The 23,506-nt window shown below is 41.6% G+C and overlaps 3 protein-coding genes across 8 annotated transcripts in view; 2 read left to right on the forward strand and 1 right to left on the reverse strand.

Annotated features, from left to right (window-relative positions):
• The window catches only part of LOC146755445 (rho GTPase-activating protein 32-like), a 329,502-nt gene that overhangs the window by 275,243 nt on the left and 30,753 nt on the right, over window positions 1-23,506 (reverse strand). The gene's annotated exons all lie outside the window — the stretch shown is intronic.
• On the forward strand, window positions 12,840-18,257 carry LOC146755446 (uncharacterized). The gene is made up of 2 exons (XM_085525546.1): window positions 12,840-17,248; window positions 17,404-18,257. Exon 2 carries the CDS (start codon window positions 17,470-17,472, stop codon window positions 18,133-18,135), a length of 666 nt encoding a protein of 221 aa, XP_085381672.1. The 5' UTR covers window positions 12,840-17,248; window positions 17,404-17,469; the 3' UTR covers window positions 18,136-18,257.
• LOC146755447 (uncharacterized) lies at window positions 20,880-23,491 on the forward strand. The gene is made up of 2 exons (XM_085525619.1): window positions 20,880-22,482; window positions 22,638-23,491. Exon 2 carries the CDS (start codon window positions 22,704-22,706, stop codon window positions 23,367-23,369), a length of 666 nt encoding a protein of 221 aa, XP_085381745.1. The 5' UTR covers window positions 20,880-22,482; window positions 22,638-22,703; the 3' UTR covers window positions 23,370-23,491.

Below are 23,506 nucleotides of genomic sequence, written 5' to 3' on the forward strand. Positions count from 1 at the left end.
AATGCACGTGGAGCTTTCAAAGTGCATTCTGCCTTTGCAGATGCATTAAGTGATGATGAATCAATGCTTTATCAACACTCAGAACCGAACACAGGCTGGAAATTAAGACCAGACATTACAATAAAAAAATTTCCAGCGAGCCAGATGTCAGAGCTGCCATATCTGGCAATGCACAGCAATAAAGGCTGCCAGGGTGCAATCTCCAGCACTGACTGACAACAATCTGCAACCATCGGCACATCTCTACCATCCGACTGAAAGTTGCATAGCATATTAACGACAAAGCAGTCCATGAGAATCAGAAATTAAGCACAGTTTATAATTATCATCTGTTAAAAAAAAAAAAAAAAGAGAGAAAAAAAAAGATCCTCTCATGTTTATCTTTTGTCAATGAAAGAGCAAACTGCAGTATTCATATAATAATTTCTACCACACAACAGAAGCATTTAAGTGCACTCTGTCAACTAAAATCTAAAAGAAGATATGATAAAGGATGAGTCAGCCTGAAAATACAACCTGCAGTGAAGGCTGATATATTTCCCTCTTACAGCACAACTGCTTTCAACTTTTCTTTTTTTTTTTTGACTTTTTATTAACAAATAACATGTCTGGTACAGTGTGTTTTCATTTTCACACATTCGCTTAGATTGAGAACTATGTTATTTCCATTCAACACTTTTCACCTCTTTACCATCACCAGCACAGACCCAGGCAGACCAAGTAATTCAAACAACATCTGCTTGCTCTGAAAAGATACACTTTAACAACAAAAAGTCCTTATTTAACAATTTTTGCTTGGAAGGAGAAAGATCTTTTTATGTGTGTGCATGCAGGAGTTGCAATAACTATCTGAAGAGATGATGATACAAAACAGTGCAGTACTGCAGATAAAGCAAGTAACTGTCCTAAATGATTCAAGGAAAGTACCACACATTGGTAGTCCTGTGTTATATACAACAATGTGCTCTGAATTCAGTGAAATAAGAGATCTGGGAGATCATCTCCTTAACAAGGCATTTCAATTCTAACCAACATGTCATCTCATTATGAACGATGAGATTTTGCAATAAACACATTTGTTTTGTATCTATTGTTATTTTTTAATGTGAGTTGCTCAGCTGTTTAAATAAATTAATTCCAGACATTCCGCTTAAATAATGATCACAAACAGTTTAACATTTCTTACAAAATAGCAAACTCAGAAGCTTACATTATTGCTAATTAAATACTTCAATATTTACAACACTGGATTGGTGGAATGAATGCAGAACAGTGAGCCAGACTATGCCATTCTTACTCATTTTTTCTACCTATAGAAGCCATGTAATGCTAAGATTCCTGAAGAAGGGCACCCCAGCCATGCACATCTGGCTTGCTGCCTTGGTAATGCATTGTGTTAGAAACAATTACCTGCCCTAACTTCACCAATTAGTGTGAAGAATGAAACCCATTACATTTACACTAGTAGGTACATGGGAGTTTTCATAAGACTCTGAAATACATAGACAGTGTAATGCCTGGAGGAAAAACAAGATTTAAGCAAAATTTACAATACCTAATTGATTAATATTAGCCAAATACATCTTTTGTGAGCCTTCAGTAAAGCCCATTTTACCGCTCTGTAGAGCCAGCACTCCATGCATGCACCTCAGTTTACCATGTCCTGACAACTCTTTCAGGGATGTCATCCAGATACTGCCACTCTATCTGCTCACCTCTAGTGAAAACAATAGGAGCACTTAAAAGTCTGATCAGGAGAACCGAACAGGAGCAGTAAATGGGTTCTAAGACAAAAGCCTACATACCAAACTTCAGCTGGCATACTCAGGTTCAGCACAGCTCACCCAGTTCCTACTAGAACTTCACATCTAGAAAGCAGGTGCCCAGACCTCAGGCTTTTGAGGATCCCCTGGATGCATGAGAATTTCAGCGTGACTATCAGACATCAGACTTCACTTACAGCACATTTATTCCTTTAAGTGGACATATCTGCCTTAGCCACATCTATTCATTAGAGATACACTTCTTGCCTCCATTCACGGCCTCATTATTCTTACACAGACACTACAGCATTCAGTTTGCCCACCCAGAGTTTCTCTATTCCTGTCAAATGAAAGAGCAATTTTGAAGAATACCAGAACTACTGATCTGCCTTTCTTTTGTGGGTTTTTACATGTTCAAACTCCTCTGCTTCAAAAAGTACAAAGTCTGGTGGTTTGATTCTTCTGTACTACACTGCAAAAAAGACAGCAACCTGAAGAAAGAACTAAAATACAAGAAAGGAAGAAAGAGATGGAATTCACTTGTGTGGAAGGAGTATGGAAATAAATACAGACTACCAAGAAAAGAGATAAAAAGTGTAGAAATATCAAGATAGGCAAGAGACAGCAAGAGTTACTATAGAAACGAACAATAGAAAGGTGAGAAAGCTTTAGGAAGATACATATATAAAAATACATATTTAAGTATATATAAAGCAGAAGATAATAGATGTTTAGAAAGGATAACAGATTATATATAATAATAAGCTGGAGAGGGACTTCTTGCATGGGCTTTGAACTAGAAGAGTAGAGATTTAGATTAGATATAGGGAAGAAATTCTACACTATGAGGGCGCTGCAACATGAGCTGCTTTCTACCTGCCCAGGGCCACACTGGATGGGGCACCAGGTAGCCTGGTCTGGTTTGACTGGACAGGCTTTAGGGTCCCTGCAAGCCCAAGACATTCTCTGATTCTACATTCTATATGAAGTTATGGTATTCAGTCTCAAAAAGGAGGCCGGAGGTGGCCACATAGCATTTTGCTCCCAGGGCTATTATTGCTGTTGAAACCCTCATTATTCCATGTAAGGGAAAGCAATAACAGCATCAATTTAGATTGCTCTGCAGGTAGACAGCCACCAGAATGATAGCGTATACAGAAAAACGTTCAGGAAAATGAAGTTTACTTAAATATTTTCACAGGTTTGAAATGAGCTTCAAAGTCATTATACCTACTAGGACCTTCCAGTCTATATGGTTAAGTTTTAGTGTTTCAGCATCACACCAATAGCATTACAAGTCCTCATTACTACACGCAGTCTCACAGAAGTGAATCTTCTATTTCCCTCAGAGATTCATTCCTGGCTCTCCCCAGAGAAGCAAATCTGAGGATAGAGTTGCCAAAGTAACTGGCTCTTAACTGCAAGGAGGGCACCAAGAGCTTAACCTTTGGGAGCAGGAGAAATCACATGCTGCAGGATCCCTATGGCCAAAGGAAAGCACATTTCATGGTCATCAGATTCAGGCCATCAGATGAGGGCCTCTACAGAGACCTTACAAAGAGGTGCAGAGCTGGGTCATACGGCACCCAGGTCAGCTCTTGTTCCAACCTGGCTTGTGGTTCAAGGATGGCTACAACAGAAGAACTGATGTTTGTCTCCTTTGGGACACTAATGGTCTTTTGATCAAATACTCTGTTTCCGTTGAAATTCACATGAGAAGATCCATTCTCACTGTGTCTAGTATGCATAGGAGTCACCCAAACCACAAAGTGTAAGTAAGTTACTCATTACGTCTGATTCAGAGCTATACAAACATGATGACAAACAGCAGCAGATAGGAAGTTTCTACTCTCTGAAAAAGTGGCAGAGAGGGAAATGAGGCAAAAACCAGAACATCTCAACCAAGGGAACTGTTAATGGCTCCCTGTGCAGATGTGAAGCATCACTGGTCCAGCTAAACCATGCCTTAAACAGACAGGGAAGGTATCAGAAAGCAGCTACAGGCTGGGTGGGAAGTCAGCCTTATTGTTCCACACTCTTAACAAGCATATAAAGGCAGCGGTGAGATCCTGTCTGGACACGAGTGGAAAATCGGGGCAACCAGTTAAATTATTTTGAGACCCAATTAAATTAAATCATTTGAATTATATCTTTAATCTTCCACATCAAAAACATTTACAACTAGACAATATAAACACCTACTTCTAGTGTAATTTATTGATTTTGCAGATGATTCTGAGCAGTATCAGTCTGAGTTAACAAATAATCTTGTCAATTTATGAACATAAAAAGAATTTTTCAAGCACCCTGGAGATCCTGAATGAATGGCAAGTTTGTAGATTATCAGCTGCCTTTCTCAATTGCTAAATATAATTAAACTTAGAACACTTGAAGTAAAAATGGAAAATAAAATTTCTCCTGAGCTTTGCACTGTATTTTCACGCCCGTGCTGACTTAACATGTAATATATCATCAAAGCAACATTACACTGATGATACAGAATTTATGAGGGATAACCTGTGTCTTATTAAATAGGAAGTTAAAAGCAACAGGGGAGAACAGTAGATGAGCACATTAGCAATGTATTCCCATTTCTAGAGGCTGAGAGAACAAAGTGCGGGGTTTTTTTAAGAGGAGGTCTTGGAAAGGGAGATGTAACTGTTCAGACAGGACCTGGTTGGTAACATGAATGTATGAGAAACATGCATCTTTTTCAGCAAGGCGGCACTTCCATCCTCAAGCTTGTATTAATGGTGGATGCTGCCTTGATTCAGGTGCAAGACCATGCATTTGGATTTTTTGAACTTCAGGATGTTTACCAGGGCCAACTGCTCAAGCCTGTATAAATCCATCTGGACCGCACCCCACAGCTTGTTGTCATCAGCAAACTTGCTGAGGGTGCACCCAACTCCACTGTCATTGTCACTGACAAAGATATTAAAGGCAATCAGCCCCAGCAATGACCCTTGGGGGACATCACTCACAGGTTTATAAAGCAGGACTTGCCCTTGGTGAAGCCTCGGTGGCTCTCCTGTGTGACATCCTTGTCTTCCATATGCCTTAGCATAGCTTCCACAAGGATCTGCTCCATGATGTTTCCCGGCACAGAGGTGAGACGATGCACCAAACCTCTCTACACACAGAGCAGGTGATGTTTCAAGGCTCCACAATTGCAAACTGAATGCTAACATTAAAATTTAATTCTATTATCTCTTGGAGGTGATAGGAACAGTGCGTGGAAGAGAAAGGAAGAGGTGCTTATTGTGATGGGAATTAAGATGTGCAGGAGCAGCAAAAGTTAATTATGAGCTCATTCAATGGAAGACATACAACATAACTAAAAAGCTTAAAACTGACTAACAAAACATAGCCAGGAGTTAAGAAAAAACAAGAAATGAAATTCTCTGTTCTTATCTCAGGGACATTTGTTTTAGGTACCTGGCCAACAAGTAAGATAGATCAGAACAGAGTATATTACAGCAAAACCACAGTAACATTACCAAGGTGAACCTCCAGTTTAGATTTGTGCTTACACTGCAAATGTGGGATTGCAGTGATGTGAAGCCCATGAGCTTCACTCTCAGCCTGACCCTGCAGCACTGCCACGCAGCACACTGCCCAGCGGGAGTTGCACACCCCCAGGCTACACACCTCTCCTTCTCTGCCAATTTATGGAGCACTCAAAATGAGCAGGAGCCCTGACTACAGAGTTCTGGCATTCCCTTCGCTGGGAAAAATCTGTATGCCAGTGTGAAGCTAGTTTTCAAGAAAACCTGTCAAAAAGGAAATTTTCTATTCCCACTCTGAGACATATGTCCCCCTGCTAGGCTTTGTAATGCATCCAGATTCCACTTTTATAGTGCATGATTCATGTACTAAAGAAAGCATCTTCACAAACAATTATTTAATAATTTATGATAACTCGCGAGCAAAAGAGGAGAATAATCAGAACCGTCTAAATTTTGCCTCATTGGATTCATATGTCTATGAACCAGAGGAACTTAAGTGTTCAGGGGAGGGCAGAAGAATAATCCCCAAGCAGCAAGCAGTACCCAAGGACCTGGGAGATCAATCCTCTCCCATGTATCTTTCTGGATACCCATTACCCATACCTGTGTGAGCCTGCAGCACTGGATCCATGCATCTCCATCTGCTTCTAGAGAAGATAGCATGGTTCAACTGCAAACTCTTCAAAACAAACCAGCAAAGTAAAATGGCTCAGAACAGCACCAGGTTACATATTTATAGTGAAAGGAGATGAACCTGGACAGGAGTCACATAGTATATTTTCTCCTAAGTGTCAGCTCGTGTCAAGGTCTTGAATCATGAGCTCAGCTCCTCAGAGAGCACAGCTCCCACCTCCTTGCTCAGCATGGTGACTTGGCTGACTCCAGGCTACAGAGCTGACAAAGAGCGGCTGTTCAGAAAGAAGCCAAGATCAACATGAAAACATACTCGAAACTACAAAACCATCCTATGCTGACTAACAGCACATCCCGATCACACAACTTTCTAATGCCTGTTTAACTACAGGAGCTCAGAGTGGCATGCATTTATTTACTGGCACATGCCTGATTAATTTACCAAGATCTTACATCACAAAAGAAGCAATTTTGCTATGCATATTCCTTGGTCAACATCACTCCACGCTGAAAATATCTCAAAATGATATTTATTATTTAATATCATATAAAGACATTAAATTTTAAAGCTTTTCCTCAGGCTTCGGTATCCAATGGGAACGACAAAATTACCTCAATTCTGGAAAAGGAAATTTACAATTTCAAAACATATCGACTGTCCTGAAATAAAAGAAAAACAAGAGGAATGGGATCGGTATGCACACAGAGTACTACGGTAGAAAGGCTGGTGAGTCTGAGGACACCTCATACATACAAACTGTCACTAATTCTGAATGCTGGATGCCCAGAAAAGAAAAAAAACAAACACCTCCCCATCACCAAATCAGTACTGAGAGTGACAACAATCTTCCTGTCCATTGCACAATTTATACCTAATTTATGGAAAATACATGAATCTAATTTATACTTCCACCCCCCAACCCACCCACCCCTTTCTGGGCAGTGCCTGGATAAGAGCTGCAATAACAAAGGTGAGTGCTGGAAAGCCATGCAAAAGCAAGATCTTGCAAAGAAGCTGTTTGCATTTAGTGATAGACAAAATGTAAATGAAAGTGTGTCGATACCCATTTCTATAATGCTGCTTACACAACTATTCCGATACATGGATTTTACTGTTTCCCTTACCCGTATCTTCACATTCTTAATGTTATATCTCAATAGATTTTCTCTGCTAAAAAACACTTAATTTGGCTTTTTTCCTCCCGTGACTGACGTTTATGTATGACCTTGAATTGAATGCCATTGTAGCAAGCTGCCTCTCACCATGGGAGTTCTCTTTTTTTTATAGTGCTTGAGCGCAGTGTCTTTGATTTGGTAAAGCAGCACTTGAAGAGCTTATGCAGCACTCAGTAATTTTCTGCAACCACAGAGGTTTACAGTTTGTCCAGGCTTCAGCAGGAACAGCAGTATTTTACACACACATAATATCCTTTTAAAAGAACACTTTTCAAAGGGCTTTGAAGATGGTGAGTTTCACAACCCCCCCAAAAGGTGCTTAAGGACGATGCAGGCATAGCTGCAGGTCCCGATGGGGGCTGGATTCATCAGGCATCTAACAGTGCACAAGGAAAACAACACACCCAGCTGACAGTACTGTGCCACTCGATGTTTAACAGACTTTTTTTTTTCTGATATGGAACTCCTTTACTTGGACAACTGAAAAGCAACAGCATCAGTACTCACAGATCCCACACTGCTCCCTGTTTTCCCCAACTAATTGCAGCAACTGATGACAGAATCCCAGCAGGATCCAGTTTCATTTAGATGCCTTCCATAAATTTAGTGGAAACACCTTCAATTCAAAGTCTCACCCCACCTCAGTGCAATTCACAAATAAAAAACTATCACCATTAAACTAATGAAGTTGTCCAGAATTTCAGAGAACTGCACTGTACCTTTTAATCAAACATACTTGGATTCAGATGGTCTGCTTTGCAATCAAACGTGAAATAAACTTCTTTATTTTGTAGCAAAAACAATTAACATGATGCCACTTGTATGGCACTGCACATAGAACTGAAATGACTGAATAAGTAGTGATTAAAAGACATCTCCTCTCACTGTGTTTTCCGCTGTGTAGCGTTTCTAATTCAGAAGTACATTATCCAGACAAAAAGCAAAATAAAATTGGAGCATGGGCTGCCTAAGCCTGTCTTCAGCCATCTCACTTACATTTACGTTACCAGTGCACTTGGCAATCTATCAATCCACTGTGCTCTACTGTGTCAGACATCAAAAGAAACAGAAGTAACCCAATTACCTCACGCAATTGGTTTCCTGTTTCCATTGCCATTAGTTATCTGCAGATTCAGCTTTCTTTCCAGCAAATTTAAAGGCAAGTAGAGTGTCTGAATAAAGGCTATGCTTTACTTGCTTCAATCAGACCTACAAACAGTGAGGTCCCTACACCTTAGGAGGAGGAGGATGAGCTATGCTGTAGATGCTGTGTTCCCTCCTGACTTTCTGTGAGCTGTCTGCATACCAGAAACCAGGATGAAGGAATGTTTCAAACTGTATGAGTCTCATTTAAAAGGAAAAAAGCTTTTCCATCTTGAGATTCTGCAATTAATTAAAGGAATAATCTCACAAAATACGCTGAAGGAGAGAAAGCAGAATGTGGTCAGCTGTCAATCTGGATCCTGTCCCTTTGCCTCTGCACTGGTGCTCCCTTCAGCCCTGGAATGGAAACGAATTCACACGATGGAGCTTCACATGCCACGTTTCCTTCAGTCTGTGATCATTCCCCATTCTCTTTCCATATGGGCAAAATGCTCCTTATGGAGTTCAGTTTGCTAAATAACCTAAGATGAAAAGGCAATGCAAGGAAGTGCATCATTATTCTAAGAGGTTTGTGTGGGTGTTATCAAGCTGTTGGTCAGTTGCAATAGTGACTCAAGCTCTAAGCAGGTGGAAGCTAAGCACGTATTTTTAACTCTTATTTTAATGACATCTTCCTCATTTATGTCAATCCAAAACACGAGTTTTGAAAAAGGTAAAAAAGCCAACTAGACAACAAAAACAAACAAAAACCTCCCCGTTGATTCTACAGCATTAGGCACCAGACCTCTTTAACTTCTGAATTATCAGTTATTGAGCTCAATACTATAAGCCTTGAGGCAATGCACAGAGGTACCTCAGAGAGAACACAAGAAGGCACACATAAATCATTAAAGAACTACTGTGCCTACCATGGAAACAGAGACTCTTAGCCACCCATCTGAACTACTGTACAAACAACCTGAAGATAAACAGGATTGCTCTGCTACGTGTGTGCCATAAAACATATTTTAAGTGTTTTTTATTATCTCTGCAGCTTTACTTCATACTAAGCCTACAGAAAGAATGTGACAGAGCAGTAAGTACTGAGAGTAGCCTTTACAGTTAAAAAAAAAAGGGCAATTATTATCCCCAATTCACAGAGCAAAATGGAAGCACAGAGAAATAAAGTGGCTTTTCACTTTTATCTAAGAATACATACCACAGTAATTGCATAATTCCAAAGTTTCTAATTCATTCTCTGGCAAAAACCATTTCCTTATGCCACGCAATTACAAGGATACTGCATGCTTATTCATTCTCTCAGTTCCATTATTAGTCGAAAAGCACCAGTACTCAACCAGTCCTGCAACAGCTGTCAGCACTCAGTAGTGCCAAAGCCCTTTCCACACATGACTTCCAGCAGTCAGTGTGGTTATCCCTCACAGAATCCACTCAGGGCAAGCCATACCAGGTGTGCACTCTGGGGCATGCAGGTGGAAAAATAGCAGACAGGGATCTCTACAGCAATGCAACATTTGTCTTTTCGAGAGTATTCAGGAACAAAAATAACCAAATCTCTGATACTGTGCAGATCCTGGAAGTCATTGGGTGAGGGTGGAACAAATACCCAGCAGAAGGAAAAGAATGTTGGGCAATGAACTACAAAGGCTTTTTTCTTTAAACACTAGAAATTATTCTGTGGATTAAATTTTTCAAAAAATAATCATAATGAAGAGAACTTCCCAACAAGTTTTCCATGTATTTATGATATTTAATTTGTACATAAGCATTTCAAGGGATAGAAGAGACCCTCAGCTGAGATACTTCAAAAAAAAAAGTCCTTGCCTCCAGAATGTGGGACACTTGCAATGTTAAACAAATTATACATCATAGGAGTCACAGCAGACAAATTAATTTGCACAGGTTATCTACCTTGCAGCAGCTCCACAGATTTTCATGGCTTGTGAAACGCTTGAAAGGTTTGCTACAGCCAACCTTCTCCCTCGTCTCCCTTCCCCGCATTATTCCAGTTTATTCTTGTATATAGGTCAAATTTTCATGCAGAAAAGACCCATATCTTTCTGTGATGTATAAGGCCACAGATGTTAAGTTTTTAAAGCTTCACCAACCCCATGACAATTAATTTAATTTCACAGAAAAGTCTTTAAATAGATTCTCTTTGTAAATGGCATGAGATACTTTGATATAAAAAAAAAAAATCCCACTTTCTGCAGTGATGTAGAACCGCTGATTTTCAGGAAGCATCTGGTGTACCCAATTTTCTACAGTAACCAAACATACCTATTTATCAGTCTTTGAGAAGTAAGGGTGAATTTGTGCATGCATTGATGTTCACTGATAAGTCAACCTCTCCTTAATGAGACTGAGTAACAACCTATTGAGTAATAATAATACCTACACGTTCATAATTTTGCGAGTGAGATTTTTAAGCACTAAGGATTTCTGTAGCGTGCCTTCAGATTACCTGGCATGAGTTAGAAAGAAACAAGTTCCAGACACTACAATTAAAAGTGATGGTTTGGGTAAGAGAATGGAGGACAAAACCCAAAGACTCTTGAGAATTATTAACTTTCTAACACAAAAACACACACACAATAAGATAACATTTATTTATCTAGCTGCAAAATTGCTGCTACAAAACAATGAAAATTGCTGATCTTGGATTTGAGTTATGGCTCATAACGTTTCAAATAACTTTTAGAAACTGCCTAATTTCACATTGATTCAATTTAAGACTCACATACATTTATACGCTGCCTGATGGATTCTTATTAGGTAAGCTGTAAGTTCTGAACTGCTAAGCAGAAAGCTCTATTGAAGTAAGTATTACAGAAAGAAGAAAATATTAAATGTGAGTATATGCATACTGGAGAAAGAGTTCCCAGTCATCACTTTTCCAAAAGGCATAAAATATACAGATGGTGTGCTTCTACCTACTTTGTGTATTTCCAGATGCCAGGTATTTTTCACTTAATTGACAATCTGCTAACCTGCTTTAGCATTCCTCCTGAATCCGAAGAGCAATGGACAGATGGAAGAACACAAGCGTTTCTGCTGCGGGCCTTGAAGCACTACAGTTCTATGGAAACTAAATGTTGGTGAGATTCATGAAATAAGACCCGCTCCCAAAAATACAAGAATTAACACACAAGTGTAGATCGGATGTCCTTCTTTTCCTTTCTCCAGTAGGAGTCAAAAGTCTTCCTGTCCTGGGATACAGGAAGAGAAGAACCATGCAATGAATGACTCCCACAGAAAAGGGAAGCTCAGGCACTCAACACAGAAGAGGCACCCTTGAAAGAGTCACAAAAATGATCATCTCAAGCTCTGCTTCAAAATATAATGTGAAGTTACCTTCACAAAAGCTGGACTTCAGCTTGAGCTCAAGTGCATCCATGCGTCTTACAGGCTTTTTACGTTCCCTAAGTTAAACATGGGAAGCTGTTGCCAAATGCACTTTGGCATAGAACTTCCTAATGGTCAAAGGACCACAATTATGTGCTTGAAAGAAAAAACATGAAGCTCATTTTCTGGAATTCTACATTCTTGTTCTGTAATTATTACTAGTTCTACAACACGTACTGTTTGAAGGTTTTCTTGTAGTTCTATTATTAAATACTGCAATAAGAGTCCACCAAAACATCTCAAGAAACTTCAGGAGATAAAGCTCCACGTAATCAAAACTGAAGAACTGAAGATAATTGGTCATCACTTCTTGAAATGTTATATATTACACTTCAAGAGCATTGCATTATGCTCCGATTAACACATGAAGCATAAATGAACTGAAAATCTTAAGAGCTTGCAGTTGTGCTCAGCTACCTCAGTTTTGAGGCACGTACTAAACATATTGATAGGTATGATATTGCCCAGAATAGATCCATAGAGAATACAACATTACCACTTGCAACACGTCGATCGCTGTAAAAAAACATTGAAATTTTGATGGAGGGGAGGAAGAAGAAAACCAACAAATCGGCAACACTGCTTTAAGTGTTATGCATTGAAGCCACAATCACTTTATTCAGTTTCAGCAATTCAAATGTTTTCCTGTTGATCAAGTTATTAGGTTTGGGAAGGTACACAGGAGATGAAAAGATTCATAAAAGAACACAGATAATATGAAACCAAAGTGGTATGGTAATTACTTCAAAGTATAAAATTTAAGATATGAAAATCATAGGCATAGAGGGGTGTATAAGTTATGACAGTGCTAAGCTATAAAAAACATCTGTTGTGTTGATAGAGAATGAAAATTTAAATAAAAACATTTCCTGGTCTGCTAAGCTGTAACAATATTCTTTTGTTTGTAATCCCTGTAATTTAACTGCTTGACAACTTCATTCACCCTTAGTAGCAAACACAGATATTGATTATCTCCGAACATCCTAACGACTGGAGACCGGGACACCAACCATAAATGTAGAGTTTCTGGTTCCAAGAGAAATTATAGCCTGCCCTACAAGATTGCACAATAAATCAGAGAACAAATCAGCCAACATAGGGCTCTGGGGTCACTGAAGTGATGTTGACACATTACAATAATGAGAACACCTCATGCCCTATTGATTTTTAAGTTGAATCATTGCCACTGCAGGAGATTACAAGACTGTGTACTGGAATCATGACCCACATGGGAGAAGCTGATGAAAAATACAAACAATTGCACCAAAATAGTTCTTTACCTGCGCCTATTATAAATGAATACCCTTCCTTCTCCCCAGAAGGTCTCCGTTTGCAATTCAATGAGCATTTAACTGCTTAGCCATCTCACTTAAAGCATCCTTTCCTTTCTAGTTCCTTGTATATCTCTATTAATTATGTATGTAAAAGATGCAGATGTAAAGCCACACTTTAAGACACCCCACAGAAACTGTGAAATAGATAAACCAGTGCACGATAAATGCTTTTTCATGTCAAATAGCTTTTGTGTTTCATTTAATACCAAATTATTCTACAATACCAAAAAACAACAATCTTAATAATAAACACTGAAGCATTTCCAACCTTGAATGTTCCATGTAAATATCAAAAGTGCGTCTGTAGTAAACAGTATTTGAAGCTTTGCTTTATTCTTGCCAGCAAAAAATTTTAAACATTACTACAGTGTTCTTAATAAAGTGTACCTTTCTAGCAGCTTAAAAAACAGAAGGAATGGGCTAGTAACATAAGGAAGTGAAAGAATAACTCAATGAGGAATTTAATAGCCCATGGCAAACAGAAGAAACCTTCACCTCTCAATGCACTTAATAGGGAGAGGAATTAGAAGTTAGTTAAATCTATCCTAAAGAGCTAAGCTCCTCTTTAGACTCCTTGAAGACATGTTTTTAAGCTCTGCGCTTGGCATTTTTCTCTTTGGGAGGGAGGGAGGTGGAAATCTCAAATTGTTTCTCCAATAGCAAATTGTACACATCAGCTGCACTGAGCATCATAACAACATCAGCAGTAATCATTATTACAAGGGGAAAAAACACTAAAATACTTCAACAGTAGCACTTCCTGTGGAATAACTGGAGGGTCTACTGGCAATTCTAATTACCAACAGACAACACAGGAACTGCAGTACATGACAAGCTACTATAAAAGCAATCCTTCCCTGGAACAAAACTTCCCATCTTTTGCTCCCCTAACAATATTGGTAACAGTTGGGAACTGCAACAATACCTTAAGTGTATTTTGCTAATGTTGATCTAACTTAATTGTCTGGAAGAATGTAATAACTTTCACAATCATTTAACACTAGGCAGCATATCAGGTCTCCTTTCACCATTTTCATCAAAACTGAAGGGAAAAAAGTAGACGGGATAGTCTATTGAGAAAGAAATAACACTGAGGCTTCTTATTTTTTAAAGGAAAAGGAGAGTCAAAATAAATACCGACAGATGGTTGAGAGCACTAGAAAGTTCAACTCTCTTTACCGTGAAAGAACGTGCAATGAAAATTAACAGAAAAGCAGAGGGACATCACTGCTCCCTCTGCAACCTGTTAGTATTTTTCCAAACACAATAGGTAATATATATATAATGGTAGAAATCACTGTCACAGTGTGTTATTGAAGTTGAGTATCCATAGACATTTAAAGACTGTTCAAAATGGAATTGTGATATTTTCATATAAAAAACTTGTTTCCTTAGGAATTAAACTCATCTCCTCAACATGGAGTCAAGACAGAACTTATGGGATGTTCTAGATGTGCTTCTGGGACAGCTGCACAGATCTTCATCTGAATTACCTGGCACGCAATGCCCCATCCTGCAAAAACCAACAGAGGTATAGAAATAAGCTCAAATCTGATTAAGGTGTTGTATTTCTCCACATGGGGTTCTCTGTCTTTTTCTGGCAAAGCTTTCAGAAATGGTTGATAATTCACATCACATGACTTAAGCTCTTGGATAAATTTGTGTGGTTTCCATCATTTCCTTTGCAATACTGAAAAAGATACGGGGTTCTTTAGTTAACCACAAGATGTCACTGTTGTTAAATTCAAATTTGAAAAATGGCATATTTATCTGAACTGAAAAAAATAGAATGGTGAGGTACTGTTAATTTCACATTTTGTTTGTTCCTTCAAGGATATCACAGCAGTGATTAACTTAGCTGGATGATTCGACATCTTTCAGATTGTCTGACTCCAAACAATATGATCTGAACACAACCAGTTAATGCAAAAACATCATAATACTGTCAATATTAAAATACTTCTGCTATTTACTGACTCAAGAGGTATTGCTGGACTATTTTTGTATTCTTACCTCCTCCAAGTTCATAAGCCTCATTAAGAACATCAATGCATTATTATAGCACATTATATTTCTAAAAAGGATAAAAGTCTGCCCACATGGCAATGTGGAATTTGAACAAAATAAACTGCATGACAGGCCCATAAGGCTGCTGAGGCATCATACCCAAATGGGGGAGGGAATCCTACCATAACCTGCTCCATGACCCTTCAGCACGTGTCTTTTTGTGGTCTATCATTTTAAAACATAAAAAGCACTTCCTAGAAAATTCAGATTGATGCAAGGGCTGAACCTCATTCAATCCTGTCTCCCAGTCACTCGAGCTGTACAGAGAATGGAGACCTGAGATAACAGAATTCCTGTAAAATATGTTCTTTATACCTTATAACTAAAAATCCAACCATATATATTCTTTAGAACTGGATTTTGCTTGTTGCCATACCACGGACAAAAGATTCAAAGTAACTTTTCTTGAACACTTGCCTTCTTTTTGATATATCAGGACCATTTTTACTCTATAATCCCTTTGTATTCCTCACTAGCCCACTGTGCCCCATATTTGGGGTATGTTAAAAGTCACACCATATCACCTTCCAACTTCACACACTATAATGTGATTCATTCTTTTATACTGCCGTCACTAAAAAGTTGTCCCAAACAGGGGGATGGGAAGTAGGTTCTTGTAAAGTTCAGCTCCTGTGAGTGTTGGAGGCTGTTTAATTTGTTCTAAAAAGTCCAGAAGCAGATCTATGAATAACCACATAAGGAATAACAAATACATTTCCCTCACCACATTCAAGCTTTAAACTATCAGAAAAGAAAGCAGAAATGAAAAATACTACAATAGGTAGAGGTGTTTTATTCAGGCTTCCTGTTTCACCATCTGTATTGACATTTTTAACACTTCATCACAATGAGAAATTAGAAAAGGAATCGTAATTGTAAATATTGAATATGACTGCTACGTTTTCTCATTCCCTCTCTCATTTGTTATAAGATACTGCAGTGTATCTCGTGTCTCTCTTGTTAGCATTTCATAGAGCACTTCCACAAACATACGTTTGGTCTTGTTCTCAGCACTTTGTTCTGTCACCGCGACAGATGGCTTTACACTGAAGCATATGAAAATATTAAATTCTCCATAAACCTGTTGAAGTATGAAATGTCTGCAAGTAATCACTATCTTGGCAACTACTTCTTTAATACAGGTATTACAGTGTACTATGCAGTGTTCCCATACTGACTTCAGATTTGACATTGCCCACTCTAAACTCAGTTCTCACTCAGCTTATTTAGTAGTAGCACGGCTTGATTCAAAATGATGTCACTTCTAAGCAGAAAAGAGCATTTTAGTTATTGTCTTTCTGATTACCACTGAGTAATAAAATCACATTAGAAAGATTAAATTTAGTCACATCAGGTAATTGTGTCAGCGCATGAAGGAATCTGGAGCACTACAGGACTTGGTTTGTTTCTGTCTCCTCTCTGACATTAAGACAGATGTTATATTTATTTTCAACAGCTGTTGGTAGAACATTGTCCTCGCAGACTTGATTCCAGATTTCTCTCACATCATATTCTATCCTATGGCAAACTGGCCACTAGCTCTGCAAGCTTAAAGAGAGAGCAAAGAGGATGTTCACAATGCTTATCACTCTCATGACACCTATACTAAACCAAGAAAATTCACTTTCAATTTGCAAACCAGGACAAACGTGAATACTCCTTAAACATATATTAACAAAGCAGTCCAGAAAGAACCCTACAGCTCATCTAAGGTTGCAAGGCAGCATGGGCAGGGACACCTCCCATTGGGCCAGGCTACTCCATGCTCCGCCCAGCCCAGCCTTGAGCACTGCCAGAGATGGGGCACCCACAACTGCCTTGGACAGCCTGTATCCAGGCTCAGAAGTTCTTCCAGATATCCAACCTAAAACAATTCTCTTTGTCCTATCACTTTGCTCATGATAAAGTACTCGTCTCTAGCCTTTTCAGGCTGAACAGGCTTCCCCAGAACAAGACCAAGCAAGAGTCTTGACACCATAAAGTCATGGAGTGTGACATCACCGGGCAATGGACTGTGACCTCACAGCTCTGCACTGCTCATACTGGGGCGCAGCAGAGCCTGACCCAGCCGAGCTTGTTCCTGGTGTCTGGCTGAGCACGTTGGCGAGGTCTAGAGACCCAGCGAGGCTTTCTTGGTTTGTGCTGCGGGGTTTTGGGAGCTGTTCTCAGTGCCCAACCCCACCACATTCCCTGTATTTCCCTGGCACTGCCTGGATCAGGCAGCCGGGTCCCAAAAAGCGCAGTCGAGGCAGAGGAGGTGAGAGATGGGGGGTCACATCCCTGGGGTGGCCACAGGGTTCAGGGAGCTGCTAAGGCTGCATCTACAGCCAGCAGGGAATGGGGTGGCTGATGGACCAGGCCACAACTGCTGCCTACCCCAGGACACAAACTGACTATGGCATCTCCTTGCAGCATTTGGGACTCACTCCAGAAGGGGAGCACATTTCCATCTCCTGCTGCCCAGCCCAGAACGTGGCCATGGAGGAGCAGTTCTGTGCCATCTGCCGAGACGCAAGACCTGACACCTACGTGGTGCCCTGCGAGCACCACTTCTGTCTCCGCTGCATCCTGCAGTGGACCTTGAGGAAATTCACCTGCCCGCTCTGCAGGAGGCTCATGAGTACCATCCACTTCGCAGTGCGGGCAGATGGCTCTCTGCCCTGTGTCATCACGCTGCCATCCGAGTACGAGGCAGAGAGCCACGATACAGCCTCCCTGTGGGACGTGGCCGCCCCGCACCCAGCTCCATCGGGCAGCCCCACCGAGCACGGAGAAGAGGAGCTCCCCGGCACGTCCCACACGGCTCCAAGGGATGCAGACGCCGGTCCCAGCCTTACACCCGTCCCCGGGGAGGAGCACGAGCCCCAACGGGAGGCAGCAGCGGCACCTTCAGCCCAGGCCTGCAGCAGCAGCCCCCAACGGGAGGCAGCAGCGGCACCTTCAGCCCAGGCCTGCAGCAGCAGCCCCCAACGGGAGGCAGCAGCGGCACCTTCAGCCCAGGCCTGCAGCAGCAGCAGCCCCACCGCTGCCCAGCGGGGCAGGGACGGCTTGGCCCGCAGGTCCGGCCGCCCCAGGAAGAGGAGGGCCCGCAGCTCCTGGAGCACTTCGCAACCCCGAAAGAAGCCGCCCCCGCGGCACCATTAGCAGCATCCATCGTTGTTAATAAATAACATTGAGAACTACACGGCTGTTCTGCCTCGGTTCTACTCGGAGCAAAACGTGCAGCACGTGGGCGCTGCCCGAAATGGCGGCTGCTGTTCCTGGACTCGGGGCACGAGAGTTATTCAGTGCTCTACAGCAACGTTCCCTCGGGTTCTGCTGCTGTAAGCAGAGATCAGTGCCTGTCCCTCATCTCTCATGTGAGGAAGCAATAGGACTGGTGTTGGAATGGTGTCTCTCAAGTTCCAATGCAGAGAACTGCTGTGGCCAGCAGCATAAACAGAGAAAACACCAAATATCCTGATTTGTGAGGGACTCGCAAAGTTCACAGAATGATAGAGCAGCTTAGGTGCTTTTTAAGATCCTTTACAGCCCATTTCCTACCCCCTGCCACGGGCTGTTAGCCAGCCACCAGATCAGGCTGCCCAGGCTCCCCATCCAGCCTTCAACCCCTTCAAGGCCTCTCTCTTCACTCAGTGTAGCCCAGGAAAGCCAAAAGGTTGGACACCCACACTGAAACCCACAGCCATTGAAATACACTAAAATTCAATCACAGGGAACCACACTGTTGACCGGCCACCAGCTTGATGGTAACCCCATGTATATGATGGGTCTTTGAGTTCAACCCATCAGCCAGTTGTTCACATGCTTGTATAAGCTGTCTGCTGGACAGTCTGTATATCAAAAGCTTTGTTTAAACCTCCCAAATACCCCACATCCTTAGCCTTCCCTTGGTCCACACAGTGGGAAAGGTTGTCGTATGCATGCCTCCTATTGCACTCTATCTCAAATTAAAATTAGGCCCAAGAGAAGATCCAAAATCATACCAGAAATTTGTAGTAGGCCACTATATTGAGAATTCTATTTTTTGGTGGGAAAATGTTTGAAATACTGAATCATTGCCCTCCCTCACTTATGCATAATAATCAAACAACTGAATCAGAGCTTTGGTTAACCTATCTTCATGAAAAATACATACTAGAAATAGGTCTGCTGAGTGGGAAGTAACTTCAGTTTTTGAGACTTTCTACTAAAGTAAAAGGAACATACAGGGATAAGATAAATTAATTCTATATTATGTCTTTACATGTAAAACATGTAAAGAAAACATCTGAAACTTTCCTAAAAGCTTCCAGTGACAGAAATCCCATAATCTTCCTAGTCCAACTAATTAAATATTAAGTAGTTTTACTAACAGCAAGTCTTCCTAATACCTATTTTTTCTCTTGTTGCAATTAAAGTCCATAGATTCATGTCTTCCTCACTGCAGACACGGAGAAGAAAACATCAATGCTGTTACCTCCAAAAAAAAATAGAACTTTAAAATCTCTTCAAAGAAAAATAGTCTACTGCCTGTAATGTTGAGAGATCAAATAAAACATCTGATACTAACTCAAGTCAAATTTATTCTTGTAGTTCTCCTTCATGCAGGAAACTAAAAGGGAAATTTCTGAGTAGGAAAAAAAGGAATGATTCCTTTTAAAATGCCAAAATGAAACACCAAAGTTGTAACGCTATTACTTTCTTTCCATCCATGTTACCAGCTTTATTAAAATATTGATAAAATTTGTTAAATTTCTAAAATAATTTAAAAGAACCCTCAGCCTCCACTGTCACATTTGGGCATAGTGAATATGTAGGGCTTAGGATTTATTTAGGCTATTGTGTTGTTAATTTGTACCGTAAAGGAAGTAGAGACGTGGAGATGTTTTTCAAGTCTGAATTTAAATTAAGCTGTCCACGTTATTATGATGGATCAATGGCAGATTGCATTGAGAAATGAGGGATGAGTATTTTTTATCAGCAGTCTTGTCTCCCTGGTGGCTTTATCACACTGCCAACACTAACTGCCAACACTAACTGCCAACACTAACTGCCAACACTAACTGCCAACACTAACTGCCAACACTAACTGCCAACACTAACTGCCAACACTAATACATCATAATACTGTCAATATTAAAATACTTCTGCTATTTACTGACTCAAGAGGTATTGCTGGACTATTTTTGTATTCTTACCTCCTCCAAGTTCATAAGCCTCATTAAGAACATCAATGCATTATTATAGCACATTATATTTCTAAAAAGGATAAAAGTCTGCCCACATGGCAATGTGGAATTTGAACAAAATAAACTGCATGACAGGCCCATAAGGCTGCTGAGGCATCATACCCAAATGGGGGAGGGAATCCTACCATAACCTGCTCCATGACCCTTCAGCACGTGTCTTTTTGTGGTCTATCATTTTAAAACATAAAAAGCACTTCCTAGAAAATTCAGATTGATGCAAGGGCTGAACCTCATTCAATCCTGTCTCCCAGTCACTCGAGCTGTACAGAGAATGGAGACCTGAGATAACAGAATTCCTGTAAAATATGTTCTTTATACCTTATAACTAAAAATCCAACCATATATATTCTTTAGAACTGGATTTTGCTTGTTGCCATACCACGGACAAAAGATTCAAAATAACTTTTCTTGAACACTTGCCTTCTTTTTGATATATCAGGACCATTTTTACTCTATAATCCCTTTGTATTCCTCACTAGCCCACTGTGCCCCATATTTGGGGTATGTTAAAAGTCACACCATATCACCTTCCAACTTCACACACTATAATGTGATTCATTCTTTTATACTGCCGTCACTAAAAAGTTGTCCCAAACAGGGGGATGGGAAGTAGGTTCTTGTAAAGTTCAGCTCCTGTGAGTGTTGGAGGCTGTTTAATTTGTTCTAAAAAGTCCAGAAGCAGATCTATGAATAACCACATAAGGAATAACAAATACATTTCCCTCACCACATTCAAGCTTTAAACTATCAGAAAAGAAAGCAGAAATGAAAAATACTACAATAGGTAGAGGTGTTTTATTCAGGCTTCCTGTTTCACCATCTGTATTGACATTTTTAACACTTCATCACAATGAGAAATTAGAAAAGGAATCGTAATTGTAAATATTGAATATGACTGCTACGTTTTCTCATTCCCTCTCTCATTTGTTATAAGATACTGCAGTGTATCTCGTGTCTCTCTTGTTAGCATTTCATAGAGCACTTCCACAAACATACGTTTGGTCTTGTTCTCAGCACTTTGTTCTGTCACCGCGACAGATGGCTTTACACTGAAGCATATGAAAATATTAAATTCTCCATAAACCTGTTGAAGTATGAAATGTCTGCAAGTAATCACTATCTTGGCAACTACTTCTTTAATACAGGTATTACAGTGTACTATGCAGTGTTCCCATACTGACTTCAGATTTGACATTGCCCACTCTAAACTCAGTTCTCACTCAGCTTATTTAGTAGTAGCACGGCTTGATTCAAAATGATGTCACTTCTAAGCAGAAAAGAGCATTTTAGTTATTGTCTTTCTGATTACCACTGAGTAATAAAATCACATTAGAAAGATTAAATTTAGTCACATCAGGTAATTGTGTCAGCGCATGAAGGAATCTGGAGCACTACAGGACTTGGTTTGTTTCTGTCTCCTCTCTGACATTAAGACAGATGTTATATTTATTTTCAACAGCTGTTGGTAGAACATTGTCCTCGCAGACTTGATTCCAGATTTCTCTCACATCATATTCTATCCTATGGCAAACTGGCCACTAGCTCTGCAAGCTTAAAGAGAGAGCAAAGAGGATGTTCACAATGCTTATCACTCTCATGACACCTATACTAAACCAAGAAAATTCACTTTCAATTTGCAAACCAGGACAAACGTGAATACTCCTTAAACATATATTAACAAAGCAGTCCAGAAAGAACCCTACAGCTCATCTAAGGTTGCAAGGCAGCATGGGCAGGGACACCTCCCATTGGGCCAGGCTACTCCATGCTCCGCCCAGCCCAGCCTTGAGCACTGCCAGAGATGGGGCACCCACAACTGCCTTGGACAGCCTGTATCCAGGCTCAGAAGTTCTTCCAGATATCCAACCTAAAACAATTCTCTTTGTCCTATCACTTTGCTCATGATAAAGTACTCGTCTCTAGCCTTTTCAGGCTGAACAGGCTTCCCCAGAACAAGACCAAGCAAGAGTCTTGACACCATAAAGTCATGGAGTGTGACATCACCGGGCAATGGACTGTGACCTCACAGCTCTGCACTGCTCATACTGGGGCGCAGCAGAGCCTGACCCAGCCGAGCTTGTTCCTGGTGTCTGGCTGAGCACGTTGGCGAGGTCTAGAGACCCAGCGAGGCTTTCTTGGTTTGTGCTGCGGGGTTTTGGGAGCTGTTCTCAGTGCCCAACCCCACCACATTCCCTGTATTTCCCTGGCACTGCCTGGATCAGGCAGCCGGGTCCCAAAAAGCGCAGTCGAGGCAGAGGAGGTGAGAGATGGGGGGTCACATCCCTGGGGTGGCCACAGGGTTCAGGGAGCTGCTAAGGCTGCATCTACAGCCAGCAGGGAATGGGGTGGCTGATGGACCAGGCCACAACTGCTGCCTACCCCAGGACACAAACTGACTATGGCATCTCCTTGCAGCATTTGGGACTCACTCCAGAAGGGGAGCACATTTCCATCTCCTGCTGCCCAGCCCAGAACGTGGCCATGGAGGAGCAGTTCTGTGCCATCTGCCGAGACGCAAGACCTGACACCTACGTGGTGCCCTGCGAGCACCACTTCTGTCTCCGCTGCATCCTGCAGTGGACCTTGAGGAAATTCACCTGCCCGCTCTGCAGGAGGCTCATGAGTACCATCCACTTCGCAGTGCGGGCAGATGGCTCTCTGCCCTGTGTCATCACGCTGCCATCCGAGTACGAGGCAGAGAGCCACGATACAGCCTCCCTGTGGGACGTGGCCGCCCCGCACCCAGCTCCATCGGGCAGCCCCACCGAGCACGGAGAAGAGGAGCTCCCCGGCACGTCCCACACGGCTCCAAGGGATGCAGACGCCGGTCCCAGCCTTACACCCGTCCCCGGGGAGGAGCACGAGCCCCAACGGGAGGCAGCAGCGGCACCTTCAGCCCAGGCCTGCAGCAGCAGCCCCCAACGGGAGGCAGCAGCGGCACCTTCAGCCCAGGCCTGCAGCAGCAGCCCCCAACGGGAGGCAGCAGCGGCACCTTCAGCCCAGGCCTGCAGCAGCAGCAGCCCCACCGCTGCCCAGCGGGGCAGGGACGGCTTGGCCCGCAGGTCCGGCCGCCCCAGGAAGAGGAGGGCCCGCAGCTCCTGGAGCACTTCGCAACCCCGAAAGAAGCCGCCCCCGCGGCACCATTAGCAGCATCCATCGTTGTTAATAAATAACATTGAGAACTACACGGCTGTTCTGCCTCGGTTCTACTCGGAGCAAAACGTGCAGCACGTGGGCGCTGCCCGAAATGGCGGCTGCTGTTCCTGGACTCGGGGCACGAGAGT

Source organism: Coturnix japonica, chromosome 32 (genome assembly GCF_054131305.1).
Source record: "Coturnix japonica strain WE chromosome 32, WE-NBRP24, whole genome shotgun sequence".
NCBI lineage: Eukaryota > Metazoa > Chordata > Aves > Galliformes > Phasianidae > Coturnix > Coturnix japonica.

Excerpts from the sequence above, each read along its gene's own strand:
- LOC146755446 (XM_085525546.1), top strand. The coding sequence starts at position 17,470 with ATGGAGGAGCAGTTCTGTGCCATCTGCCGAGACGCAAGACCTGACACC.
- LOC146755447 (XM_085525619.1), top strand. The coding sequence starts at position 22,704 with ATGGAGGAGCAGTTCTGTGCCATCTGCCGAGACGCAAGACCTGACACC.